Source organism: Cervus canadensis, chromosome 6 (assembly GCF_019320065.1).
Source record: "Cervus canadensis isolate Bull #8, Minnesota chromosome 6, ASM1932006v1, whole genome shotgun sequence".
NCBI classification, from domain to species: Eukaryota; Metazoa; Chordata; class Mammalia; order Artiodactyla; family Cervidae; genus Cervus; species Cervus canadensis.
In genome coordinates this window covers 50,615,765-50,638,891 of record NC_057391.1, presented here as the reverse complement: position 1 = coordinate 50,638,891, position 23,127 = coordinate 50,615,765, and the positions used below count along the sequence as shown (strand labels likewise).

The window sequence follows — 23,127 nt, the reverse complement described above, 5'->3', positions numbered from 1 at the left end:
ACTCACTGATGTATTATAATAGCTCCCATAGAAACATGATGGTTTAAATTACCTAAGAAAACACCATAATGAACAGACTGCAGGGTACCTGTACAGTGGGCTTTATCCAGGTAGTAGTTCTGCAATTGTGATCCACATAGTACGATCTTCCTCTTTCATCTTGTTTTTCTTCCCAACCTGGTGGTAATCCAGATGAAGTAGGCAAAAGCTACAGTGAAGAATAACAGAATTTAATATTAGTAAGAAAGAATCCTTCTTATTTATTGTATTTTATCACTACTATTTTTAAAAATATTTATTTTATTTATTTGACTGTGTTGGGTCTTAGCTGTAACACACGGGATCTTGGTTGCTGCATGCAGGATCTTTTAGCTGCAGCATGTGGGATCCGGTTATCTCATCAAGGATTGAACCCAGGTCCCCTGCATTGCAAGCATGGAATCTTAGCCACTGGACCACCAGGAAAGCTCCCAGAAAGAATCCTTTTTAAAGGACCATATCTCCTTTTTCACTGATAACCCTCTTTATAATGAATCATATTTTAAACCATATTTTAAAGTGCACAGCATTTCACTTAAAAAAAAAAACAAAACACAGAACAGACAATAATGATGCGTGTGATAACAACATGAGAGTAGTAACAACCACATACTGCTCCCACACCGATCCTGTCATTTAACCTCCACACAAATCTTAATGAGATAATCAATATTACTGGCCCATTTTTACTTATGAGAAAACTGAAGTTTTAGAAAATGGAAGTAAATTCCTAACAGATAACATTGCTATCATGGAGCTGAGATTTGAACACAGGTAGTCAAACTACATAAATCATCACCCATATGTGCCAAGTCAAAAGTTACCCCTGCTTTGTTTCTGTGAGGGCTGGGGAATTGCTGATTACTGTAGCTTATTGCTAATGAACAAAAGAGGTCTATTTTTCCAGGTTTACTGAAAACAGTCCAGGTCTGACCTTCCTATTGTATTTTTTTTTTCCTATTGTCTTTTAAGTTAGATTAGATTCTACAACGTTTGGCTTGGTTCCCTAATGTGTCTTACATATTAATACAAAAACTATGACCACTAGTCTGTTCACTAGATACACTGTTCTGTAGATACACAGAGGTAGATGTACATTGCTGACAGTTGCAATGAGCTCTGAGTCTATAAAATAATGGAATTCAAAGTTGCCCGGCATTACAAATGTCTAACAGCTAGTGAGTAGATCAATGGGACATAGTAGACACATCTACAATGATGGAATATCATGAGCTACTGAAACATGTAGCAACATGGATAAATCTCAAAAACATCGTAGTAAGTGAAAGAAGCCAGATGCATAAGATGGCACACCGTATGATTCCACTTACATGAAATTCCTAGAAAAGGCAAAACTAGCAACAGAAAGCAGACGAGTAGTGACCTGTATTACTCTACACCTAAGAGTAGGTATTAGGATTAAGAACACTTTTTGTGGTGATGGAAGTGTTCTCAAACTTGAGTGTGGTCATGTTTGCACAACTGTATAAATTTACTAAAACTTGTTTGTGTACTTAAAAATGGGTGGATGTTATGGTATGTAAATTATACCTTAAGAAAGCTTTGTGAAAGCAAACAAATCTCTAATCAATGTATTAAGAAGGAAAAGGCATGGGAATAGCTTTTCCAGTACACAAAATGTAAATCATCTCTAGATTCTGTAGCTCATTTGGTACACTTAAAATTGTTTCTTGGATGGCTGCCTGTCAGTGAATCAGAAATTCACCAGTTTCACTGTATAGAGGACAATGCGAAATGCAGCGGGAGAGACACCTAGGGATCTCAGTTTAAGTGGCTCCAGGTGAGTGGACAGAGGATGACATCTCATGGCATTATGGATGGCATCATCAACTCAACAGACATGAGTCTGAGCAAACTCCGGGAGATGGTGAAGGAAAGAGAAGTCCATGGGGTTGCAAAGAGTTGGACACGACTGAGCAACTGAACAACAATAAGTTGAGTGGAGATGGCCAGACATGGGGCACTAAGGCAGAGGAAGGTGAGGGAGGGCAGTCTTTCTGTGGCATCCACCTTCGTGTTGAAGGTTGATACTGACTGGGCCAAATGCACAGGTGGGTGCCCCCACCTCTTTCCTCTGCAAAGTGCTCATGTTCCTCTCTTGGTGCAGGGCCACCTTTCTAGAAGGATCAGCCAATTCAAGGCCTTTTGTGAATTCCTTTGCTGGAACCCCCATAAAAGTGAAAACAACCCCCACTTTCCAAAATTAATATATAGGCTGCCATTCAAAATCACAAACTGTTGGTAGAAAAAAAGTGAGGTGGCCGTTCCAAGTGGGGAAGTGGAACACGCACATACCCAGAAAAGGGAGAGAATTCATAGGAACGTGTTTGGAAGAAAGAGCTCAGGCAGGAATAAAGGTGGTGGTGGTGGGGTAGTCCATAGGTGGCTAAGGGATAGGGGAGGCTCAAGGAGCTGGGAGCCTGGACATTTACATTTAGTTTAAAAAAATAAGTGGTGCCCATATAAGGAAGAGACGAACTCAAAGCAGTGAAAGTGAAACCTGCTCAGTACTATCCGACTCTTTGTGACCCCATGGACTGTAGCCCACCAGGGTCCTCTGTCCATGGGATTCTCCAGGCAAGAATACTGGAGTGGGTAGCTGTTCCCTTCTCCAGGGGATCTTCCCAACCCAGGGTTCGAACCCAGGTGAGAGCTGAGTCAGAAAGAGGATGGAGGCTGGGAGACTAAAAGGCCTGAAGCTATGAAGTCTAAGCTCTAGTCAAGGTCATGGCTAGAGATGCTACTGAAGAGGCAGTGGATGGTTTGGCAGCCTGGAAAACAACAAGACTGAGAAGGGGGTTGACAAACTCCATCCTGGCTGCTGAGCCTGCCGACACATGTGCACACCCGCCCATGTGACCGGCTGCTGATGTAGCTTCATGTCTGGGACAGAAACAGCTGCAGGACACACAGGCTGGGCACAGGGCAGAGGCCCCTGGACGCCACAGTCCTGATCAGTATGCAATACATCCAGCCTGCACAGCCCTTCACCTGCCAAGCCTGAAGGCCACCCACAGCCACTGGCATGTGGGGACTTGGCTTTCTCCCTATGAGAGAGACAGTTCTCTGGGTTTTGTCTTTAAAGGGCCTACCTATCCCATTCCCCTCCCCCAACCTCATCCCCCAGAGCCCAGATACTATGCTGGAGCAAACATTCATATTCAGTGTTCAAAAAAAAAAAAGTTGCTGAGTCTTATGTTTTTATTGAGGATTGAGGGGAGGGGCTAAAACTTACCACAGGAAGTGTAGGCTGTTCCTCAAAAGTATAGGCTTGTAAGCTGCCTCTTCTGCTGGAATGATTCTTATACAAAAAAAAAGGACAAGATAACTTTAGGTCTCTGCTTTGTCTCTGAACGGCAGATAAGGTAGTGGGGTGGGTGTGATGGGGAAGAAAAATGAACACCCACTCCACCCACATGGAGATTCTCTCAGCCTCGTTCAACACCAAACACCTTCCAAATTCCAGCTCACAATTCTCCCCCTGAGTCCTAGACCGTCTCCTGGACACCGTTTCTTGAATGTCTAACAGAGAGCCCTTTATTGTATTCAAAACTGAACTCAGTTTTCCCCTGTCCACACCGTTCCCTCTCAGGTATTCCTCGTCTTCAGTGGGCAGCCTGGGAGGCCAGCAGCTGCCCGCCAGGCAAACATCAGTCAGTCCCCTGAGTTCTCCCCTCCTGTTCCTATGGCCAGCTCAGTCACCAGATGCTACACATTCTATTTCTTTGCAAGCTCTCAAATCCATTTCCCTTGCACTTTAAAAAAAAATTTCAAGTTCTCATCACTTGTCACTTTGACTATTAAGTGTGGCAACATCCTAACAGATTTGACTGCTGCAAGTCTTTTTTGCTTAAATCTGCCCTCCATACCACGAGTTGCAGCCAGAGAGCGTTCTGCAGCACAGATTTCATCACCATTCTCTCACTCAGAGCCCTTCAATGACTTCTTCCGTCACTAGGGTAAAATCTACAGCACAGAACACAATGTGGGTGAGCTTCCAGGGCTGACTCCAGCCCTCTTACCTCACAAGCCACCCTCTGGACATTCAAGATTACTTGTTTCCTAGAAATCCAGTATTTTTCCCTTCCTGTGCTTTTATATGCATGCTGCTGTCACTTTCTGAAATATTTTAGTTTGGTTACTTAATGACATTAACATTTATAATATACGTAGGGCTTAATTCAGAGGAGCCACGGTAGGATTGTTTCCAATAACAAAGAACTGTAAACGATCTGAAGTCCATCGAAGGAAACTGGAGAAACAGCTTAAGGGTTACTTGCACAAGGGAATGCCATTTGATTATTTTGTTGGTGGTGGTTATAAAAAGAGCACTTCTATATTTACTGAAATGGTCCAATGTCTATGATACAGTACATAAAAAATAAGTTATCAAAAAGTGTGTGCAAGATGATCTCAGGCTAAAAAAACTGATATACAAATATGTGTACATGCATCTTTATGCACACATAGAAAATGTTTAAGACTATATATACCAAACCACTTATACCCTGAGAAAACCAATAACTGAAAAAGATACATGTACCCCACTCTTCACTGCAGCACCACTGACAATGGTAGGACATGGAAGCAACCTAGATGTCTGACAGATGAATGGATAAAGAAGCTGTGGTACATATATATAATGAAGTATTATTCAGCCATAAAAGGAATGCATTTGAGTCAGTTCTAATGAGGTGGATGAACCTAGAGCCTACTATACAGAGTGAAGTAAGTCAGAAAGAGAAAAACAAATATTGACTATTAACATGTATATATGGAATCTAGAAAGATGGTACTGATGAACCTATTTGCAAGGCAGCAACAGAGATGCACACACAGAGAACAGACTTGTGGACATGAGGAGCAGGGGGAAGGAGAGGGTGGGACGAATGGAGAGAGTAGCATGGAAACACACACTATCACATATATAACAGCCAGTGGGATTCTGCTGTAAGATTCAGGGAGCTCAAACTGGTGTTCTGTGACCACTGGGGAGAGAACAGGATGGGAGGTGGGAGGGAAGTTCAAGAGGGAGGGGACATAGGTATGCCTATGACTGATTCATGCTGATGTATGGCAGAAATCAACACAATACTGGAAAGCGATTATCCTTCAATTGGAAATAAAAACAAAAAAAGATATGGTGCATGTGTGTGTATGTGCATGTACACACACACAATGAAATATTATTCAACCATAAAAAAGAATGAAATAATGCCATTTGCAGCAACATGGACAGACCTAGAGATTATCAAACTAAGTAAAAGAGACAAATACCATATGATATCACTTACACATGGAATTTAAAATACAACACAAATGAACTTATCGACAAAACAGAAAGAGTCATAAACATAGAGAACAGACTTGTGGTTGCCAAGGGTGAGGAGAATGGGGGAGGGATGGACCGGGAGTTTGGGATTAGCAGACGCAAACTATTAAATGTAGAATGGATAAACAAGAAGGCCCTACTGTATAGTACAGGAAACTATATTCAACATCCTGTGATAAACTACAATGGAAAAGAATATGAAAAAGAATGTGTGTATATGTATATATATATAACTGAATCACTGTGCTGTACACCAGAAATTAATACAACATTGTGAATCAATTATATTTCAATAAAGTAAATAAAAAAAAACAATATATGCCAAACCATTAATGGCAATTGATGGAGCATATGTCAGAGGTAAGATGGAAAACTTAATTTTTATTTTATACACCTCAGTACTGTTTCAATTTTTAACCATGACCATACAATACTTTAAAAATAATAAATTAACTTTTTTGAATTAATAAATTCAAAAGGTACGAAAGATATATGCTCTGCTCACCATGTTTTTCTCTTTAGAGCTGAGCAAGGTTACCTAGTTTAGTTTTCAAGAAATATAATACACATATTTATTCTGTCATGTAAATAATTTTATAAATGGTAACACATCAAACACACTGCTCAGTACCTCAGTTTTCCACTGAGCAATATTTCTTTGTTCCATACAACATATGTATTCAAAGATACTTCATTCTTTTCAGTGACTACATAGTATACCGTTGTATAGATGCCACCTATTACTTTAGTAATTAAAAAAATAAAAATAACAGGAGGAAAGAGAATAGGATGTCACCAGAAAAATCAATATAGTTTATCCTTTAAGTCTTTGACTGATCTTTCCCACTCTTCAAACAAAAAAATGAAATGACATGAATGGAAGATAGATGGATGGAAGAAAGGAGGGGAAGGGAGCAGGCAGGCCTATCTGCTCTTGGATATTCACACAGGCATTTACATAGAACTGTCTACATTGAAGCATCATGAGAAAGGTGCTAAAACAGAAGTCAGCAAATTTTTCTGTTAAGGTCCAGATAGTAAGTAGTTTTTGTTGACTATATCGTCTCTGTTAATTTACTGTGAAAGCAGCCATGGGCAATACTTAAACAGATGGGTGAACTGTATTCTAAAGATATTTTAACCAGCATAAAACCATAGTCAGCCCTCCATATTTACTAATGGAATGGAAAGTGCAGAATTCCAAAAGGAAATGACCACAATATCCTTGAACACTTCTTTGTCTTCCATTGAAATGTCTCCTTTGATACAAATGAGAGAGTTAGCCACAAGGATCCGATCAGGGCAGTGTATGTTGGAATACTGGCTTCTGGACCCCAGAGATAGCAAGTTTATAGTGGCTGCTGAAGTGAGAAGGTCATCTATCTCCTTGTTTAGTCAAAGTATATCAGCTCTTTTTCACATGTGTGTTGGTGACATGTGTGGTATCCCTGAAAAGGAGAAGAGTAACCCCAAGCACCCAGGACTTGGCCTGGCACTCATCAGCACAGTTCAAGACAAAATCAAGACTACTTTGTAATCATGCCTAAACATAGCAAAACATGAACACTGTCCAAACCACAAGATACCAAATATCTCCCTATCCTGGCAGATACAAGTGACTGCTGCTTTTTGCTAATCATAGCTTTAGCCTTGCTACAGATAAGATTTAAGACACCACATCACAGAATTATCCCTGCTTCCTGATAGCATCCAATGTGAGGTCCTGCTTCATTAAACCCTCCTGAAAATTGCCTAACACAAGTTGAAATCCTTTAAGTCTTTCATAACATACTATTACCGAGATGTTCATGGTTTGTATTCCCTTGCTGAAATGAGTAATAAACTCAACTTGTTCAATTACAAGTGTGTTCCTAATAGTCTGTGGCTGAGGGCATTGATTTATGTAATGGATAATTAGACTCCAATGACCATTTGGATTTTCCACAGCTCTGCTCCATACTGTTAGTGGGGATATTTGAAAATGGCCATACTGTAAAATACAAAAGTCCCTAACACATTATTATGTGCAGTTTAAGACAATATTTTGTCATCACAAGAAAAAAAACCACAAGGTGTTGTATATTAACTAAACTTACAATTTTGCAATACATAGATCAAATCATTATGTTCTACACCTTAAACTAACACAATGTATTATGTCAATTATATCTCAACAAAAATGGAAAAAAAAGACAACATTTTATGCAAAGGTTAAATACTGAATGGAATAACGTGTGTGTGTGTGTGTGTGTGTGTGTGTGTACTCAGTTGCTATGTCATGTCTGATTCTTACAACCCCATGAACTGTAGCCCACCAGGTGCCTCTGTCCATGGGATTTCCCAGGCAAGAATATTCCCAGGTTGCCATTTCCTTCTCCAGGGGATCTTCCTGACCCAGGGATCAAACCCACATTTCCTGCATTGGCAGGCAGATTCTTGACCACTGAGCCACCAGGGAAGTCCACATTTATTTATATATAAAATACATATATAATATTTATATATAAAAATATAAAATCCTGAAGCTCCACCAAAATCTAAGAAGCATCTTACTGAGTTGGATACTGGCTGGCCACTGGCTGAATTTCCACCAACAGTGAGTCTGGCATTCAATTCTTCTGCAAGATGAGTCTGGACATCCAAGTTATTTGATGGTGGAGATGAAGGGAAGGCTTGATGGCTGTACATGGTGGCTTCATCTTCTCTTATAATTTCCCAGTTCTAAAATGAACAGAAGCTTAAGCTACATACTTGAATCAATTGCCATAACATATATCTATCAACAAGAATGAGAAAATTATTTCTACCTCAGAAGATTCTCGGTTGTCAACACTTTCTGTTTCCTCAGATATCTGTCTCCTGGTAGTAAATGCACGCTGGGCTTGCAGTTGAATGTTACCATTCTCAGCATCAGTTAGGTTGTCCCTGCATTAGAAATGTAAAAGCCATCACTCACGCCTGAAGAGAGTTAAAATGATAGCTAAAAATTCTGTGTTCATTTAGAAAGTATCCATATTAGATCAGAATTCATTGTTTGGACCCAAAGGCTAGTTCAACATGCTCAGCTTAAGTTGTAGGCACAACAGTACCCTCAGAGTACCTTATGGAGTTAAAAGTTTTTGTCAAAATGGGTAACGTGCATAATATTTCATCACTGTACCTAGGAAAATGTCTCCTGTGTATGGGCACTCAAAAATATTTGTTGAATGAATGAACACCTGAGTGTTGCATAAGTAATTTTATTATATTATTATTTCACCATGTTATTAAAAGAGTAAAATCTGAAGTAGCTCTAGAAAGTTCATAAAACAGAAGCTTTTTAAGAGTTGCATTTATATCTTCATGAATTAGAAAGTAACATTTTCCAGAACTGGTCTCAAGCCAAGGGTCCGCCCTCTAGTTTCCCATGCATGAATGTAGAAGGCAGAAGGAAAGACAGTATAAGGACACTATAATTAAAAACATAATAGATTATAGATTAAATGGTATGTTTTTTATCATATACAGTAATGGGCCTGTTCTGAAAAAGCACAGTAGTAAAGGAGTGTCTGAATTTAGGAAAGGCATGGTAAATCAGACTGTATATCCTTTCCGCAGTCATTCATTAGTTATACTACTCTAGCTAGTCATGTTTAATATAGCCAGACCGTAAGATCAAGAATTTTGTATAAGTATTTAATAACAAGATTACTGTTAATTTATCTAATGCCACATAAGCCCAGGATATTCAGAAGACCAATTCTTGCTGTACAGTTGCTGGAGAAAACATATTGGTCCTAAGGGAATGCCTCATACATTTTTTCCCCCTAAATAAATGATTTTTGCTGGCTGAAAGCAACATCAACCACAGTGAAAGAAATGTGACTCTGCTCAAGTCAGGCTTGCCACAATACAGAGGTATACAACAAGATGTTTCAGAATTTTATCATGCATTCAGTCTTGTAATCTGTATGCCATTCTACAGAGATCAATACCTCTGTGACACAAGCAAAAATGCTTTGGAAGCATTTGAGAACAGAAAACGTCTACAAAAGTGCTTGGGGATTTCCCTGGTGGTCCAGTGGTTAAGAATTTGCCTTCCAATTGCAGGGGACACAGGTTCAATCCTTGGCCGGGGAACTAAGATTCCACAAGCCGTGGGCAACTAAGCTGCTGCTGCTAAGTCGCTTCAGCCGTGTCCGACTCTGTGCGACCCCATAGACAGCAGCCCACCAGGCTCCGCCATCCCTGGGATTTTCCAGGCAAGAACACTGGAGTGGGTTGCCATTTCCTTCTCCAATGCGTGAAAATGAAGTCGCTCAGTCATGTCTGACTCTTAGCGACCCCATGGACTGCAGCCCACCAGGCTCCTCCGTCCATGGGATCTTCCAGGCAAGAGTACTGGAGTGGGTTGCCATTGCCTTCTCCAGGGCAACTAAGCTGGTGTGTCACAAATAGAGAGGACACATGCTGCAACTAGAGAAGCCTGAGCGCCACAACTACTGAGCCCACGCGCTCTACAGCCCTCACACTGGAAAAAGAGAAGCCTGTGTGTGCAGCAATGAAGACCCAATGCAGCCAAAATTAAGGGAAAAAAAGTGCTTGAACCACGTGTGTGTGTTCAGTCGCTCATGTGTCTGACTCCTTGTGACCCCATGGACCATAGCCCACCAGGTTCCTCTGTCCATGGTATTTTCCATGGCAAAAATAATGGAGCAGGTTGCCATTTCCTAGTCCAGGGGATCTTCCCGACCCAGGGACTGAACCCACATCTCTTGCATCTCCTTCACTGACAGGTAGATTCTTTACCACTAGTGCCACCTGGAAAGCCCCCTTTATAAATATCAGTCTGATGATAATAAAAGAAAAATATCACTGAGGAAACATAAATCAGAATGCCTGAAAGGCCATTCTGTCCTTGATTTGGATACATCAGAAATTATGTACACATTCACCAGACTGGTAAATGGGTGTTTAACAATAGAACTTATTATTGAGTCCTTTATATTTTATAAATAATTTGTTTTAAAAACACTGTGCTGTAGAAATCAACTTCTAATTATATTTTAGTAACAAACTAAAAAATCTCCAAGATTTTCTAAATCAGTCTAGAAAGAAAAATGTTCCTTTTGTGGCTATCTAATAATTTAAAACAGAAATAACTGACAATTCATTAAAATTAAAGAAGCAATCAGAAGGGTGATATTTGTAATTCAAATACTTTTTAATACTATTGAATCATTTTAAGAAAGAAACACCTATGATAGCACTTTTTACGCCCTGCGCCATAAAAAAAATCCTAGTATTCTTGCAGTCTTTGGATTCCCATACTATTATGAATTCATTTGAGCCATGACTTCAAAATGAAAATCAGTGGTCAAAATGTATTCAGATTACAAACACAAAAGTCACTAGCACGTACTGAGGGGTTGGTCTTTTCCACTGTGTTCTTCTAGATTCATGGTTTACATAGTAGGTCCTTCCAAGGATATCTTGTCTCTCTTCCCATCCTGGAGGTAGAGGAGAAGGTTCCTGTTGCTGCTGCAAATGGCAAGCAGCATCTGGTTGGTCCAAAACTACCCAGCCAGGCTGAAAAACAGAATGGTGACAATTAAGTTTACGCTTAACTTTTTTTAACCTTATAAATTAATGCCACTAGCACCACCTGGAAAGCCCATAAATTATGCTAGAGGAAATTTTAAGAGATTTAAGCAAACCCAGTTTCATAAACTATGCAGACAGAATGAGCACACTGTCAACTTTTAACACCTAAAAGGAATATCTGATGATAATGAAGGTTGTTTTTTTTTTTTTTTCCCAAAAATGATAACACTTAGATTTTGCTTGAATTTAATTTTTTTAAAATTTTTTTGAAAAAATTAAAACATGTCTAATAGGAGAAAAAGGACTTGGAAAACTTTAAAATAAACAGCATTGGAAGACACTAAAAAATGGAGAAGCATAGTTCAACCTTACACTATTCTCTAAATTATAAGCAGGGATCGTGTCTTATTGGGCATTGTCTCTCTCAGAGAGCAAGCACCTTGTTAATTGTGGAAGTAAATAACTCTCTGAAACCTGAAAAAAAGTGCTGTATGAAGGTCAAAAATGTAGAGGCATGGTAGGGAAGGGCAAATGATTTAGAAATGGTGATTGAAAAGACATTATGATTCTCTGGTCTGACTTTTCTCTTTCTCCTCTGGACCATGGAATGGCATTTTGGTCAAGTCATAAAACAGCCAAAGAAAGAAAGTTTTGTTTTGTTTATATGCTAGGAAGGCACTGGAAATTTCCTCTGAGCCTAGAGAGCGGCAAACATACAAAAAAACCTTAGCTAGGGTAGTTAGAGTAAGGAATTATTTGAAAAAAGTAGCAAGGGTTAATGACATGATTTTATACAAGAAACCTCAAAACAGAGAAGGCAGTCAGGAAACGGTTCTGCTAAACACCGATATGGTTAGGAAGCATAAATAAACTATGAATGAAAACTTGAAAACTCTCCTAAAAGGTACACAAGAGAAGACCTGAGTGAACGAAAAGACAATGTGATCTTGGCCAGGGAGATTTAACCTCACAAAGACATCAATTCTCCCCAAGTTAATTTATAAAGTTGTCAAGATTTAAATAAGACTACATCATGGATTTTTTAAAATAACATGACAAAGCAATTTTCAAATTCAAATAGACACAAAAACAAGCAAAAATAATCGGCACAATTCCAAAAAAGAGTGAAGATAAACTTTATCAGATAAAACATACCATAAACCACAATTAATTAATATAATTGGAAAGCTAAGAAAGAGAATCCAATTTATAGAATTCAGTTTATGATACAGGCATTTCAAATCTGTGGGAAGATAAGCAAATTACTTAGGAAAAAAAAGGAAAAATTATTTGGACTGCTACTTCATACCTTGTAACCAGAATGTTACAGATTGAGCAATATTTAAAATGTTACAAAGTAAAACCAAAATGTATTAGAACAAATCTAGGGATATTAAAAAAGTATATTCTAAGAGTAAAAAATCCATTAAGTATGACATCAAACCCAGATGGCCTAAGAGGCTGAGTGATTTGATTATAATCCCCCAAATTTGTACATGGCAAAAACTACTAAATAAAAGTGAAAAAAAAAAAAAAGAGAGAGAGAGACAAACTGGGGAACATATTTGGTGCCATAATAACAGGTAAAAACTAATTTCCTTAATATATATAGAGTCTTTTTTTTTCCCCCTAGACATTGGGGATCTAGCATTGGAGGACTGCTGTGCCAGCCAGTTGATGGTTTAGAAGACAGAAGAGAATTCTTCTCTCTTGGAAGGTGGGGTCTGAACAGGAAGGGTCAGGAAGACCTCGGGAAGAAAACGATCGTTTTCTGGCAGCAGACAGAACAGGATAAGGTTGCAGCAGGGTTGATCTTTGGCTAGTTCCAAGGAGAGGGTTATAGACTGAGGTGGAATGGAAGGTGAGGCATAGGAGAGGGGAAGACAGACAAAATTATTCCAGGAAAAGAGATATGGATGAGAAGTAAAACAGATTCCTTCTCTTTCTCATTCTTTTTTTTTTCCTTTTATCTCTTCTGTAGGAACTGACATCTCGCTAATTTTATTTCCTTCTTTTTATTGCCAGGAACTCCATTCTCTCTCCCTTCCCTCTACCTTTCCTCTCCATCTGTGTTTACCTTCCTCCTCTCTCTTGTTTCCTTTCCTTTAAATGATCATGATAGAAGAACTATATACCTAAAAATCAGTCTTGTACATACCAAATCACATTTTATTTCTCTGGTCTCAATTTTAAAAGTATGTGAGTTGAATTTTTATATTTCAACCTCTTGGAAAAAAAAGGACCAATTTTTTAAAATATGGTTACTGATTATATTTCTACAGATTAATAAAATTCATTAATAAAAAGGTCCTCCCTACTGCTGTAAAGGATTATAAAAATATTCAGAGCTTAGAAAATGGTACCAAAAATATTTTAGAATCTTCTTAAAAGATTTCTCTATTAAAGGTCTTTTTATTGAGTTTATGTTACGCAAGTAAACTTCTGGAGGGGAAAAAAACTAATTTAATTAAGGGCTTATTTTTTAAAAACCTGGTTCAGTTCAAGGAAGAAGCATAGTTACCCATTTGTTTACCCATGTCTAAATATGAACATTGTTTAGAAAGAATGGGTTTTCATTTTCAGTATAGAATGCCTCCCTATTAAACATGTATCAGCTACTATTCTTCACAAAATAATTTTCTAAGGATCAATGTATGTTACTTAATTACTAACCTCAAAGCTAACGTGCAACTGCCCACAATTTAACAGTCAAAGATGGTCAAAAAGAAAGGATTCAGAGGTACACCAAACATTATTATGTAGCAATCACATAAAATACATAGAGCTAAACCTAAAGTTACAAGGGGTACAAAAAAAATATTACATAATTATGTACTATAGTCACACTTTACCAAACTTCATCCTACCAGGGTACACACTGCCTAAGAGTGAGCCTCTTTTGAAAATTACAACTCTTTTCTTTAAATGGTAGGATTTTATATATTCAGTCACAAACCAGATGTCAAAGACAAGACTTCTCTGGTCATTAGCTACACAAAAGATAAATAAGCACAGATTCATGTGTTTGAATTCCTAGGGCCTTTCATAAATAAACTCCTACATGCTTACATCTACTGAAATTATAAGGTGCATTCTGAGGGAATTCAAACTTGAGACATGAGACCACAAAATGAAGCGAAGCAGCTCTACCCACAGAAACTGAACTGTGAATAAGGTACCTGTGATACACGCGTGTGGGCAAAACTTGGAGCAGGTTACCAAATAATGAAATGCTGTTAAAAATTTTTAAGTTACTAAATAAAGAATTTTCTTTCTTTATAGCAGACATCCTTCATTTCAAACAGAATTCCATTATTCAGGTTTCCCTGTGCACTAAAATGCCAGTTAGAGAGAAAGTTCAACTCAATAAATTCCTAAATTAAAAAAAAAAAGATTATTATATGACACATCACAGAAAAACTAAAAAGAAAAAAAGAAGGTATCAAATAAGGGCATTAGACGTGAGAGAGGATATTAAGTTTCTTTGATCACCAGAGTAATAAGGCTAACTATTCAAAGAAAAAAGTTCTTTCTTTCTATTGTTATAGATTCCCCCACAAAGTAAAATCTCATTAGTGCATATAAAAAAAAATTCCCAGGAATCTTTGTCTCAAAAGCACTGCTTGTTATCAAATTTTCTCAAGATGTTTGGGTGTGTGATGCAGAGCCCAGCCCTGGGGAACGGTCCCTCATCCTGACAGTCCTTCTGGAGACTTTAGCAGTCCCTTCATCACAAAAGCAGGACTCCTGAGAAGAGGCATACACACAACCCCTCCAAAGCAAACCAATGCCACAGCAAGGGTGCAGTCAGTGTGGTTAGAATAAGGTGCTACCTTCTGATGATAATGTTTGTTAAGTGGGAACCTCAAGGGGCAAATGTTTTTGTTCCCTCTTCAGATTACGAACTTTTTGTGCTGGAAGAAACCCTAGAGGGTAGCAGTACACCCTGTCACTCTGCAAAGGAAGAACCTGAAGTCCAGAGAAGGTTGAGGCTCACATGGTCACTCAGCTCACAAACAGCAGAGCTTGCGACTAGGACTCCAGGCTCCAAGTCCCTGTCCAATTCTATTCCAAATACATGTTCTCTGTCTCTTCTTCACTTACCCCAAATGCATGGGACTCTGCCCAAATCCTTGACTGGACTGCCTCTTATCCTGTCACCCATGAAGACAGTTACCTTCTTTTGGCCCCCAATTAATGTGGCTTTTTATTAGATCACTTGAATTTTTTTTCTCTCTCTCTTAGTCTCCTTTTCTATGAGCCCTCCCACACCCACCCCAACCATGATAGGAAAAGTAACAGGAATTACATTTCATAAAGGAGTTCCTAATTAGCATCTTCAAATTTTCCATATATTTAACTTTCAAACAATAAATTGTGTTCTTACTTTAATAGAGGGGGCACATGACATGGTTTTAGAAAACTCTGAAAACTAGAAACAGTTAATGACTTAATTACAACAAATGCTTTCATTCATAAACATTGTAATCTCTATTCCTTAAGCTTTAAGAATGCCATCAGTAATGGCCATTCATTTCACAGAAATATCCTTAGAGGAAAGAAATGTTTAACAAATTCTTGGGTAAAATAAACAAATGTCTAGGGAAGTAATTTTTATTGCACACATTTAACTTTATTAAGTAGTTATTTTTTCTTTAGAGTATAGTAAAATAAGAAATTGGATGTTTTTCTTCTTAGTTTAACCAAATATTTATAAAATCTCACCTCTAATTCCTCAGCCTGTTCTGTGTTATCGTCTTCTGAGCCACTGGTTTTAGGTAAGTAAGTCATTTTTAATCTCAGATAACCTTTAACTCTTGATTTGTGACTGTAGAAAGAAAATAATAATTCACACAACTTTAACACTAAGAAGAAAATCATTCATTCAATAAAAGTTCATTGAACATCTACTAGCTTACTAGGAGAGATTCAAGACAAGTTTCAATGCAGAAGAAAAAGGAATAGATGGTGGAGAAAAAGAAACATCCATAAATAAATAATTGTTATGAGATAAATAAGGAACTGTGGAAGTTTAAGTGAAAGATCAGAGAGATCTTCAAAGAGAAGCTGGTATCTGAGTTGGGCTAGAAGACTGGGGAGGATTTTGATCTATGGCAGTCAGGAAAAGGCATAAGAGTAGAGAAAAGGGCAAAAATAAGGAAATAGATGGGAAACCGGGGGTGCAGTTAAGGAAATGGAAGTAGTTGAGACTGGCTGAATTACAGGGTATATAAAGGAGGTGGGAATGGTCCAACTGATGATGTCTATGTGAAGCAGAACTTTTAAATTTTATTTTGCATACAACTTGGAGGATAGGGAAAGGCATCCTCACAGACGTGATTTAGGGATAATAATCTAGCCATGTTGTATAAGATAACAGAAAAGTAGAGAGCAAGGTCAGATAACTATCTGAACCCTAATGTCTTTGACAGCTGTTTGAATCTGTCATATAGTAATTTATCTAATCTACTGTCATACTGTATCTCATACCACCTCTTAGAAAAATGAGTTGTCTAAGTTAAGGGTTGCTGCCCACAGTAGTAATACTTAATTTAAAAAAATTCTTAAATTTATTTTTGCCATACCCACAGCATGTGGGATCTTAGTTCCCTGACCAGGGATCAAACCCATGCCCTCTGCATTGGGAGCATGGAGTCTTAACCACTGGACCACCAGAGAAGTCCCCTCATTCAATTTTTTTAAAAAAAACTGTCTTTCTTAAGATTCTAACTTAAGACCTAACTCTGTCTATTGCTCCCACCAATTCTATAATAGCACTCTGTTTACTCAGGAAATCCTTGCTTGTCATGGCTTTATATATCAGTTTTTTGAATAATTTTTATAGATTTCAGTTATGTAATAAGACATAAGAGTCCTAATCTTTGCTCCTGTCTTCAAAAGGTACTCCCCTATGCCACTCTTATTCTTTTTAGTTGTTCTCTGCACAGTTCTCATGGATTTGGAAAGTGTCCTTCCCTGACTGGTCAGTAAACCCCCTGATGCTATTTTCCAGACCACTAATGTGACTCGTGTCTCCATAGTCAAGGGGGTATGAACACTCTATGACTTCTTATAAAAGACAGATACAGAAAACTTACTCAGGTAATATTTTAGGGGAGAGTTTCTCTACAATGATAGGTTTTATTATGTTTTTCCAGCCAGATAATAAGCCTGTGGGTTTAAATCTATTGATGTTCAAAAAAAAATCTAAGAATGTATTTGGATAAAACTCTTTCTGCACTTGCAGCAATACCCAGTGCAGACAGAAGATGTAAACTGTTATAGTGTTTTAAAGATAAAGACACCAGAAAGCATTCAACAAATTGAAAAGCAGGTTACTAGGGCAACCAAATAAGAGAAGAACTATTTAGTTATTCTTGGTATACAGATGTCACAATCAGTTCAAAATTAAAGCAAGAAAAGGGACTCACATTGCACGACTTCTACAGAAATTAAATGTGACTTCTCTTATAGACAGAAAATACGAACACAAAGACCACTGTTCCCTTTATTTAAATTTATATTACAATGAATATTTACATTTTTTAATAAAAAATTTTACTAAGTTCATTTGCATTTTCTAGTTTTAAAGAGAAAACAAATAGTTTTGCACAGATGTCCTTCTTTGGCTTTACTTCGACCTTTTTGTCAGTAAATTCTCATACATGTCTTAACTAGATTTTACTAGATTATGTGGTACAGAAGATCAAAAGGTGTTTTATTTAAAGCTTAAACTTAAAAGTTTTTGACAAAAATCAAGTAATTTGGTTTAGGAAAATGGAATTATGAACATGCTATTTGAGTTTTAAATTACAGTCTTTACTCATGTTATTTTCTCTAAATATTTGAGTTTTCTGAAATTTTTTTAAACGAAAGTATGCAAAATGTAGTTACATTTCCTTGAAAATGTTTTCGTATCAAGTTGGATTCTTTTTTTTGACTGTGCCACGCAGCTTAGGGGATTTTAGTCCCCCTACAGGGACTGAACTGGGGCTATGACAGTGAAAGTATGGAGTTCTAACCACTGGACCACCAGAGAACTCCCTAGGTATTTTTTCTTAGATAAACTGATGTTTGCAATTTTTCAAAACACAGTATGACAAAATTACACACAGTATAAGATATAAAATACATATAAATTAATGACATATTTCATTCTTCTAGTCTGATAAATATTAGGGGGAAAAGTCCTTCCCAAAGGGGTATGATCATTTTCAGAATTTTTGTACTGTGCATATATAACTTTTTTTGATTTTTTGATGTGGACCATTTTTAAAGCCCTAATTGAATTTGTTATAATATTACTTCTGTTTTATGTTTTGGTTTTTAGGCTGTGAGGCATGTGAGATCTTAGCTCCCTGATCAGGAGTCAAACCTGCACCCCCTGCATTGGTAGGCAAAGTCCGAGCCACTAAATCACCAGAAATTACTTTTTAATCAGAAACAGCAACAAAGCTTTAAAAAACTAATATTTAAAAGTAGCTTATTTACAAAGGTTTAAACTGATTTTCCAAAGAGGCTACTGTAAAGTATAATGATATTTTTAAAAAACCTTCATAAGCTATTATTTTATATTTACTAACCTTCTTGGATGAAGAACAAAATCCTTAAATGTATATGGTCTCTCCATTCTTGGATTTTCTGTCTAGAATAAAACAGTGGGTTTTTAAGATATATCTATAACAACAAAAATTTATACTTTTCAAGAATATTCATAAACTATGACCTAAGGCATAACTGAAGTTAGAAGTCAGAAAAAAGTAGATTTAGCTTATTAAATGGTTACAATTGGTGATTTGACAGTACTTTCACTTTCCTGCACTGTCGGAATTGCTCCTGGCAGCACAAGTCAGTATAAAACTATCTGAGCAGGTGTTCGTGAAGCCAAAAGGAGGGTGAAAGCAGAAAAACACTAGAGAGTGGTTAGTGTGTTTGCGCCCCAAAAGAATATGGAATATGTATTCAATAAAATGTTGGCATGGTTAGACCACAGAGGCAATTCTAGGAGAACAAAGAAAGTAAGTAAGCAGCTTGGAAAATAAGACTGAATTAAATTCATTATTAAAAGTTTGCAATGTCTAAAGACTGTAGAGAGACAATAAACATCTGAAAAGATTGATCAAGAATTACTACTTCTCTTTCTTAACAAGTTCAACAGTCCTTTGTTTTTATTATTCATTACTTCTCCGCTGCATTTGACATTGTTAAACTACCCATTACATCTAGAAACTCTTAAATTCTCATGACAACATTTCACTTGGTTCTTTTCTGTATTCTCTTGGTCTGTCTTCCCTTTCTCCCCTGACAGAACTGCACTGATGAACTTTCAGTGTTTGGCCTTCAAAGCTTTCATCCCTCTCATTTGGACAGTCCATCCTTCTCAGAGATTCTGCAGTTACCTCAGCAGTGATAACTCTCAATCCTTCCAGACCCTTTTCCCTACACAATTTACTTTTATACCTCTTCAGTTGCCTGCTTTAAGTTTCATTTTTCTTGTTTTCTACTGCTATGCAATATGGCCAAAAATAAACTTACCATATCTTAAAAAAACAAAGGCTTTCTGCCTACTCTTTTTGCTTGAGATACCACCCTTATCTCCCAAGTTCAACATGTATTATCTTTACTTTCTGCTTTTTTGTTTATTTCAACTAGAGCTCCTGGTCCAATAATATCATGTAATGAAATATCTCCTGAATCTGTTCCCTTCTGTTGCTATATGCTTGGTCCAGATTCACTTTCATGCCCATGTTGTTGTAATTATCAGTTTCTTTCTGTGAAACTAAGCTTTCCTCAGTCTAGTTTTTCAGTAAAATATTTTCAAACTGATCTTCCTCAAACAATGCTTTCATGATGTCAACCAACTTCAGGGGATCTCTATTTCTTTCTTTTTTTTTTTTTTTAATTCAGGCTCTTGTCATACCTTCTAAGTTCATTTAGGCCTTTTTTTAAAAAATTTAAATTTTTATTTTATATTGGAATATATCCAATTAACAATGTTGTGATACTTTCAGGTGCATAGCAAAGTGATCCAGCCATACATATAGTATTTCCAATCTCCCCCAAATTCCCTTCCCATCTCTATTTCTTACTGGGGTTCATATAAGGGAATCTTCAAATTAAAATGGAAAATTGAGATATTTTCAGAAAATAAGAGGCTCAAGAATTAATAGCAGTACACATTTTACAAATCATATTTTTACATTTACTATACTGTGTATCTGTTAAGGATTTATTAAAATAAAAAGAATAAACATAAAAAGTAAAATCATGGACATCTATACCAACCGGTAATGGATAAAGAGGAACATCCACTTGACCTAGGAAATCATCTCTTGTCTACAAAAGAAAAAAAAAAATAACATTAGTAATATGCTTGATATTTCTGGAAAACTTTGATATCTATTGTCATCATTCATAAAAATATATAGAAGTTTTTTTGTGTTTCTTTGTTGAACCCTATGAAATATCTATGAAAAAATCAATGGAAAATAAAAGGTGATACGGTACAACTTCTGGTAATGGCAGAATAGACTAAATTACATTGAGCCTTCTGAAGATAATAACTATATACTCTGAAAATATATTAAACAACTATCTGAAAGCAACACTGAATGACCAAAAGCAAGCGGAAACTAAAAAGAAGTCAGTCCTTGAAAGAATGAACTGTACTCGGTAGGATTCCTGTTTACGTGGCTTTTCACCTGGCAATACGCCACAATTCATCTGAATGACTGGGACTCAAAGAGAAATCTGAAATCTTACTCATTTGAGGAGTCTGAAAACTTAAAGTCAACAGTCTAACTGGAAAGTGAGGGGGACAACTCCCAAAAGGAAGAAGCCATGAGAGTCCCTCTAGATCTATGTATAAACTCTACCCAAATTCCTAAAGGCTGAAAGGATTCAGTATAGATTTCATAGTTGATGTTTTCCTAGGGAAGCTAGCATTTAGAATTCAGTCACCAACCTGCTACAACAAAAATCTTTTCGCGGAAAGATGATCAAACTCAAAGTCTTCATCATGTGCCACTTACACAGTCCAAATACAATATAAGTCACTAAACATACTAAGAAATAGAAAAATAGGACTCAGAAGCAAAAGGTAATTAATAGAAATGGACAACAAGATAAGCCAGATCTTGGAACTGGCAGAAAGGAAAGTTAAAGTAACTATTACAGAGATGTTCAAGGACATAAAATGGAAAACAAGGTCATAATAAACAAATATATGGGGAATCTATAAAAGCAATTAAAAATATAAAATGAAATGGAAATTATAAAAGTGAGTTAAATGTATAGCTTGAAATCCATATATAACTAAAAAATCCAATATACGAATTGAAGATCAGTGGATCCGCTTAACATATGATTGAAAATGACTAGAGAAAAGTTCTGTGAACCTGAAGATACATCAATAGAATTTATATAATATAAAAAAAGAGGACTTGTGGTAAAATACCAAGCAGTGTAATATATATGGTAGTGAAGTTCCAGAAAGGAGAAGGGAGGAAGGAAAAGAGAAGAGAAAAAGAGAGAGACAGAGAAAGAAGGTAAGGCAGAAAAATATTTTCAGAATAAATTTTGCAGCTTCCCCAAATATTAACATCTCACATAACTGTAACACAATGATCAAAACTAGGCAAACCCTTTTTAGAGGAAATATTAACCCTTCTGTTTATTCAATCTTTTATTCTTAAGCTTTTTTAATTTTTAAAAAAACATATATATATATATATATATATATATATATATATATATATATAAAACAGACTGTAAATATCTGTCACCCATAATCTTAATCGATTTAAAGTAAGTTTATGAGTGGCACTGGTGGTAAAGAACCAGTCTGGCAATGCAGGAGACATAAGAAATGCAGATTTGATCCCTGGGCCAGGAAGATCTCTTGGAGAAGGGCATGGCAACCCACTCAGTACTCTTGCCTGGAGAATCCCCTTGGACAGAGGAGATGGGTCAGGCTACAGTCCATAGGGTCATAGAGAGTCGGACACAACTGAAGCAACTTAGCACACACGCAGGCTAATGAAAACCTTGACCCTCTGATTCTAGCTCCTCCCCTTCCAATCCTAGTTCACCAGGGGAACTAGGATTAAGTTAAGTAACTTCTCTGAGACTTTCTTGAATGTATCCATCCACATACTTAATTTTTTTTTAATTAAGGAATAATTGACATGCAACATTATATGAGTTTCAGATGTACAACATAATGATTCAATATTTGTATATATTGCAAAATAATCACCATTACAAAATTAGTTAACATTGGTCACCAAGCATAGTTACAGATTTTTTTTTCTTATGATGAGAACTTTTAAGATTTACTCTCTTAGCAACTTTAAAATATGTGATACAGTATTATTAGCTATAGTTACCATGCTGTACAGTAAGTCCTCATGACTTATTTATTTTAAAACTGTGAGTCTGTATCTTTTGACTCCTTTCACCGATTTACCCCACTCCTCATCCCCTGCCTCTGACAACCACCAATCTGTTCTGCATAAGCTTGGTTTTTGCTTGTTTTGTTTTTAGATTCCACATATAAGTGAGAGCATACATTATTTGTCTTTCTCTGAGTTATTTCACTTTGCACAATGCCCTCGAGGTCCATCCATGGTGTTGCAAATGGCAAGATTTAATTCTGTTTTTATGGTGTGGGTGTGGGTGGGTATGTGTGTGTGTGTATTTTTGAACATGAGAGTGCATGTATCTTTTCAAGTTAGTATTTTTTTCTTCTTTGGATAAATACCCCAAAATGGAATGGCTAAATCATATGGCAGTTCTAGTTTCAATTTTTTTAGAAATCTCCATACTGTTTTTCATAGTGGCTGTACCAATTTACATTCCTACCAACAGTGCATAAGGGTTCCTCATCTCTGCATCCTTGGCAGCACTTGCTATTGTCTTTTTGAAAACAAGCATTATGATGTGTGTGAGATTATATACCTCATTATACTTTTGATTTGCATTTTCTTATCAGTTATAATGAACATGTTTTCAGGTGTCTGTTGGCCATCTGTATGTCTTCTTTGGAAAAACATCTATTTGTAGCCTTTGTCCATTTTTAAATTGGATTGTTTGTTTTTTGTTATTGAGTTGCATAAAAAAACCAGGAATAACATTAACTAATCTACAGATCT

At 36.8% G+C, this 23,127-nt stretch overlaps 1 protein-coding gene across 2 annotated transcripts in view; it reads right to left on the bottom strand.

Annotated features, from left to right (window-relative positions):
- The window catches only part of NEDD4 (NEDD4 E3 ubiquitin protein ligase), a 132,608-nt gene that overhangs the window by 31,249 nt on the left and 78,232 nt on the right, over positions 1-23,127 (bottom strand). For both annotated transcript variants that reach the window (XM_043471894.1, XM_043471893.1), the window contains 8 exons: positions 20,261-20,311; positions 18,559-18,620; positions 15,701-15,803; positions 10,794-10,960; positions 8,200-8,317; positions 7,946-8,113; positions 3,296-3,361; positions 89-208 (listed from right to left, as the gene is read on the bottom strand). In XM_043471894.1, coding sequence (XP_043327829.1) covers positions 89-208; positions 3,296-3,361; positions 7,946-8,113; positions 8,200-8,317; positions 10,794-10,960; positions 15,701-15,803; positions 18,559-18,620; positions 20,261-20,311 — 855 coding nt within the window. The remainder of the gene's footprint in view (positions 1-88; positions 209-3,295; positions 3,362-7,945; positions 8,114-8,199; positions 8,318-10,793; positions 10,961-15,700; positions 15,804-18,558; positions 18,621-20,260; positions 20,312-23,127) is intronic.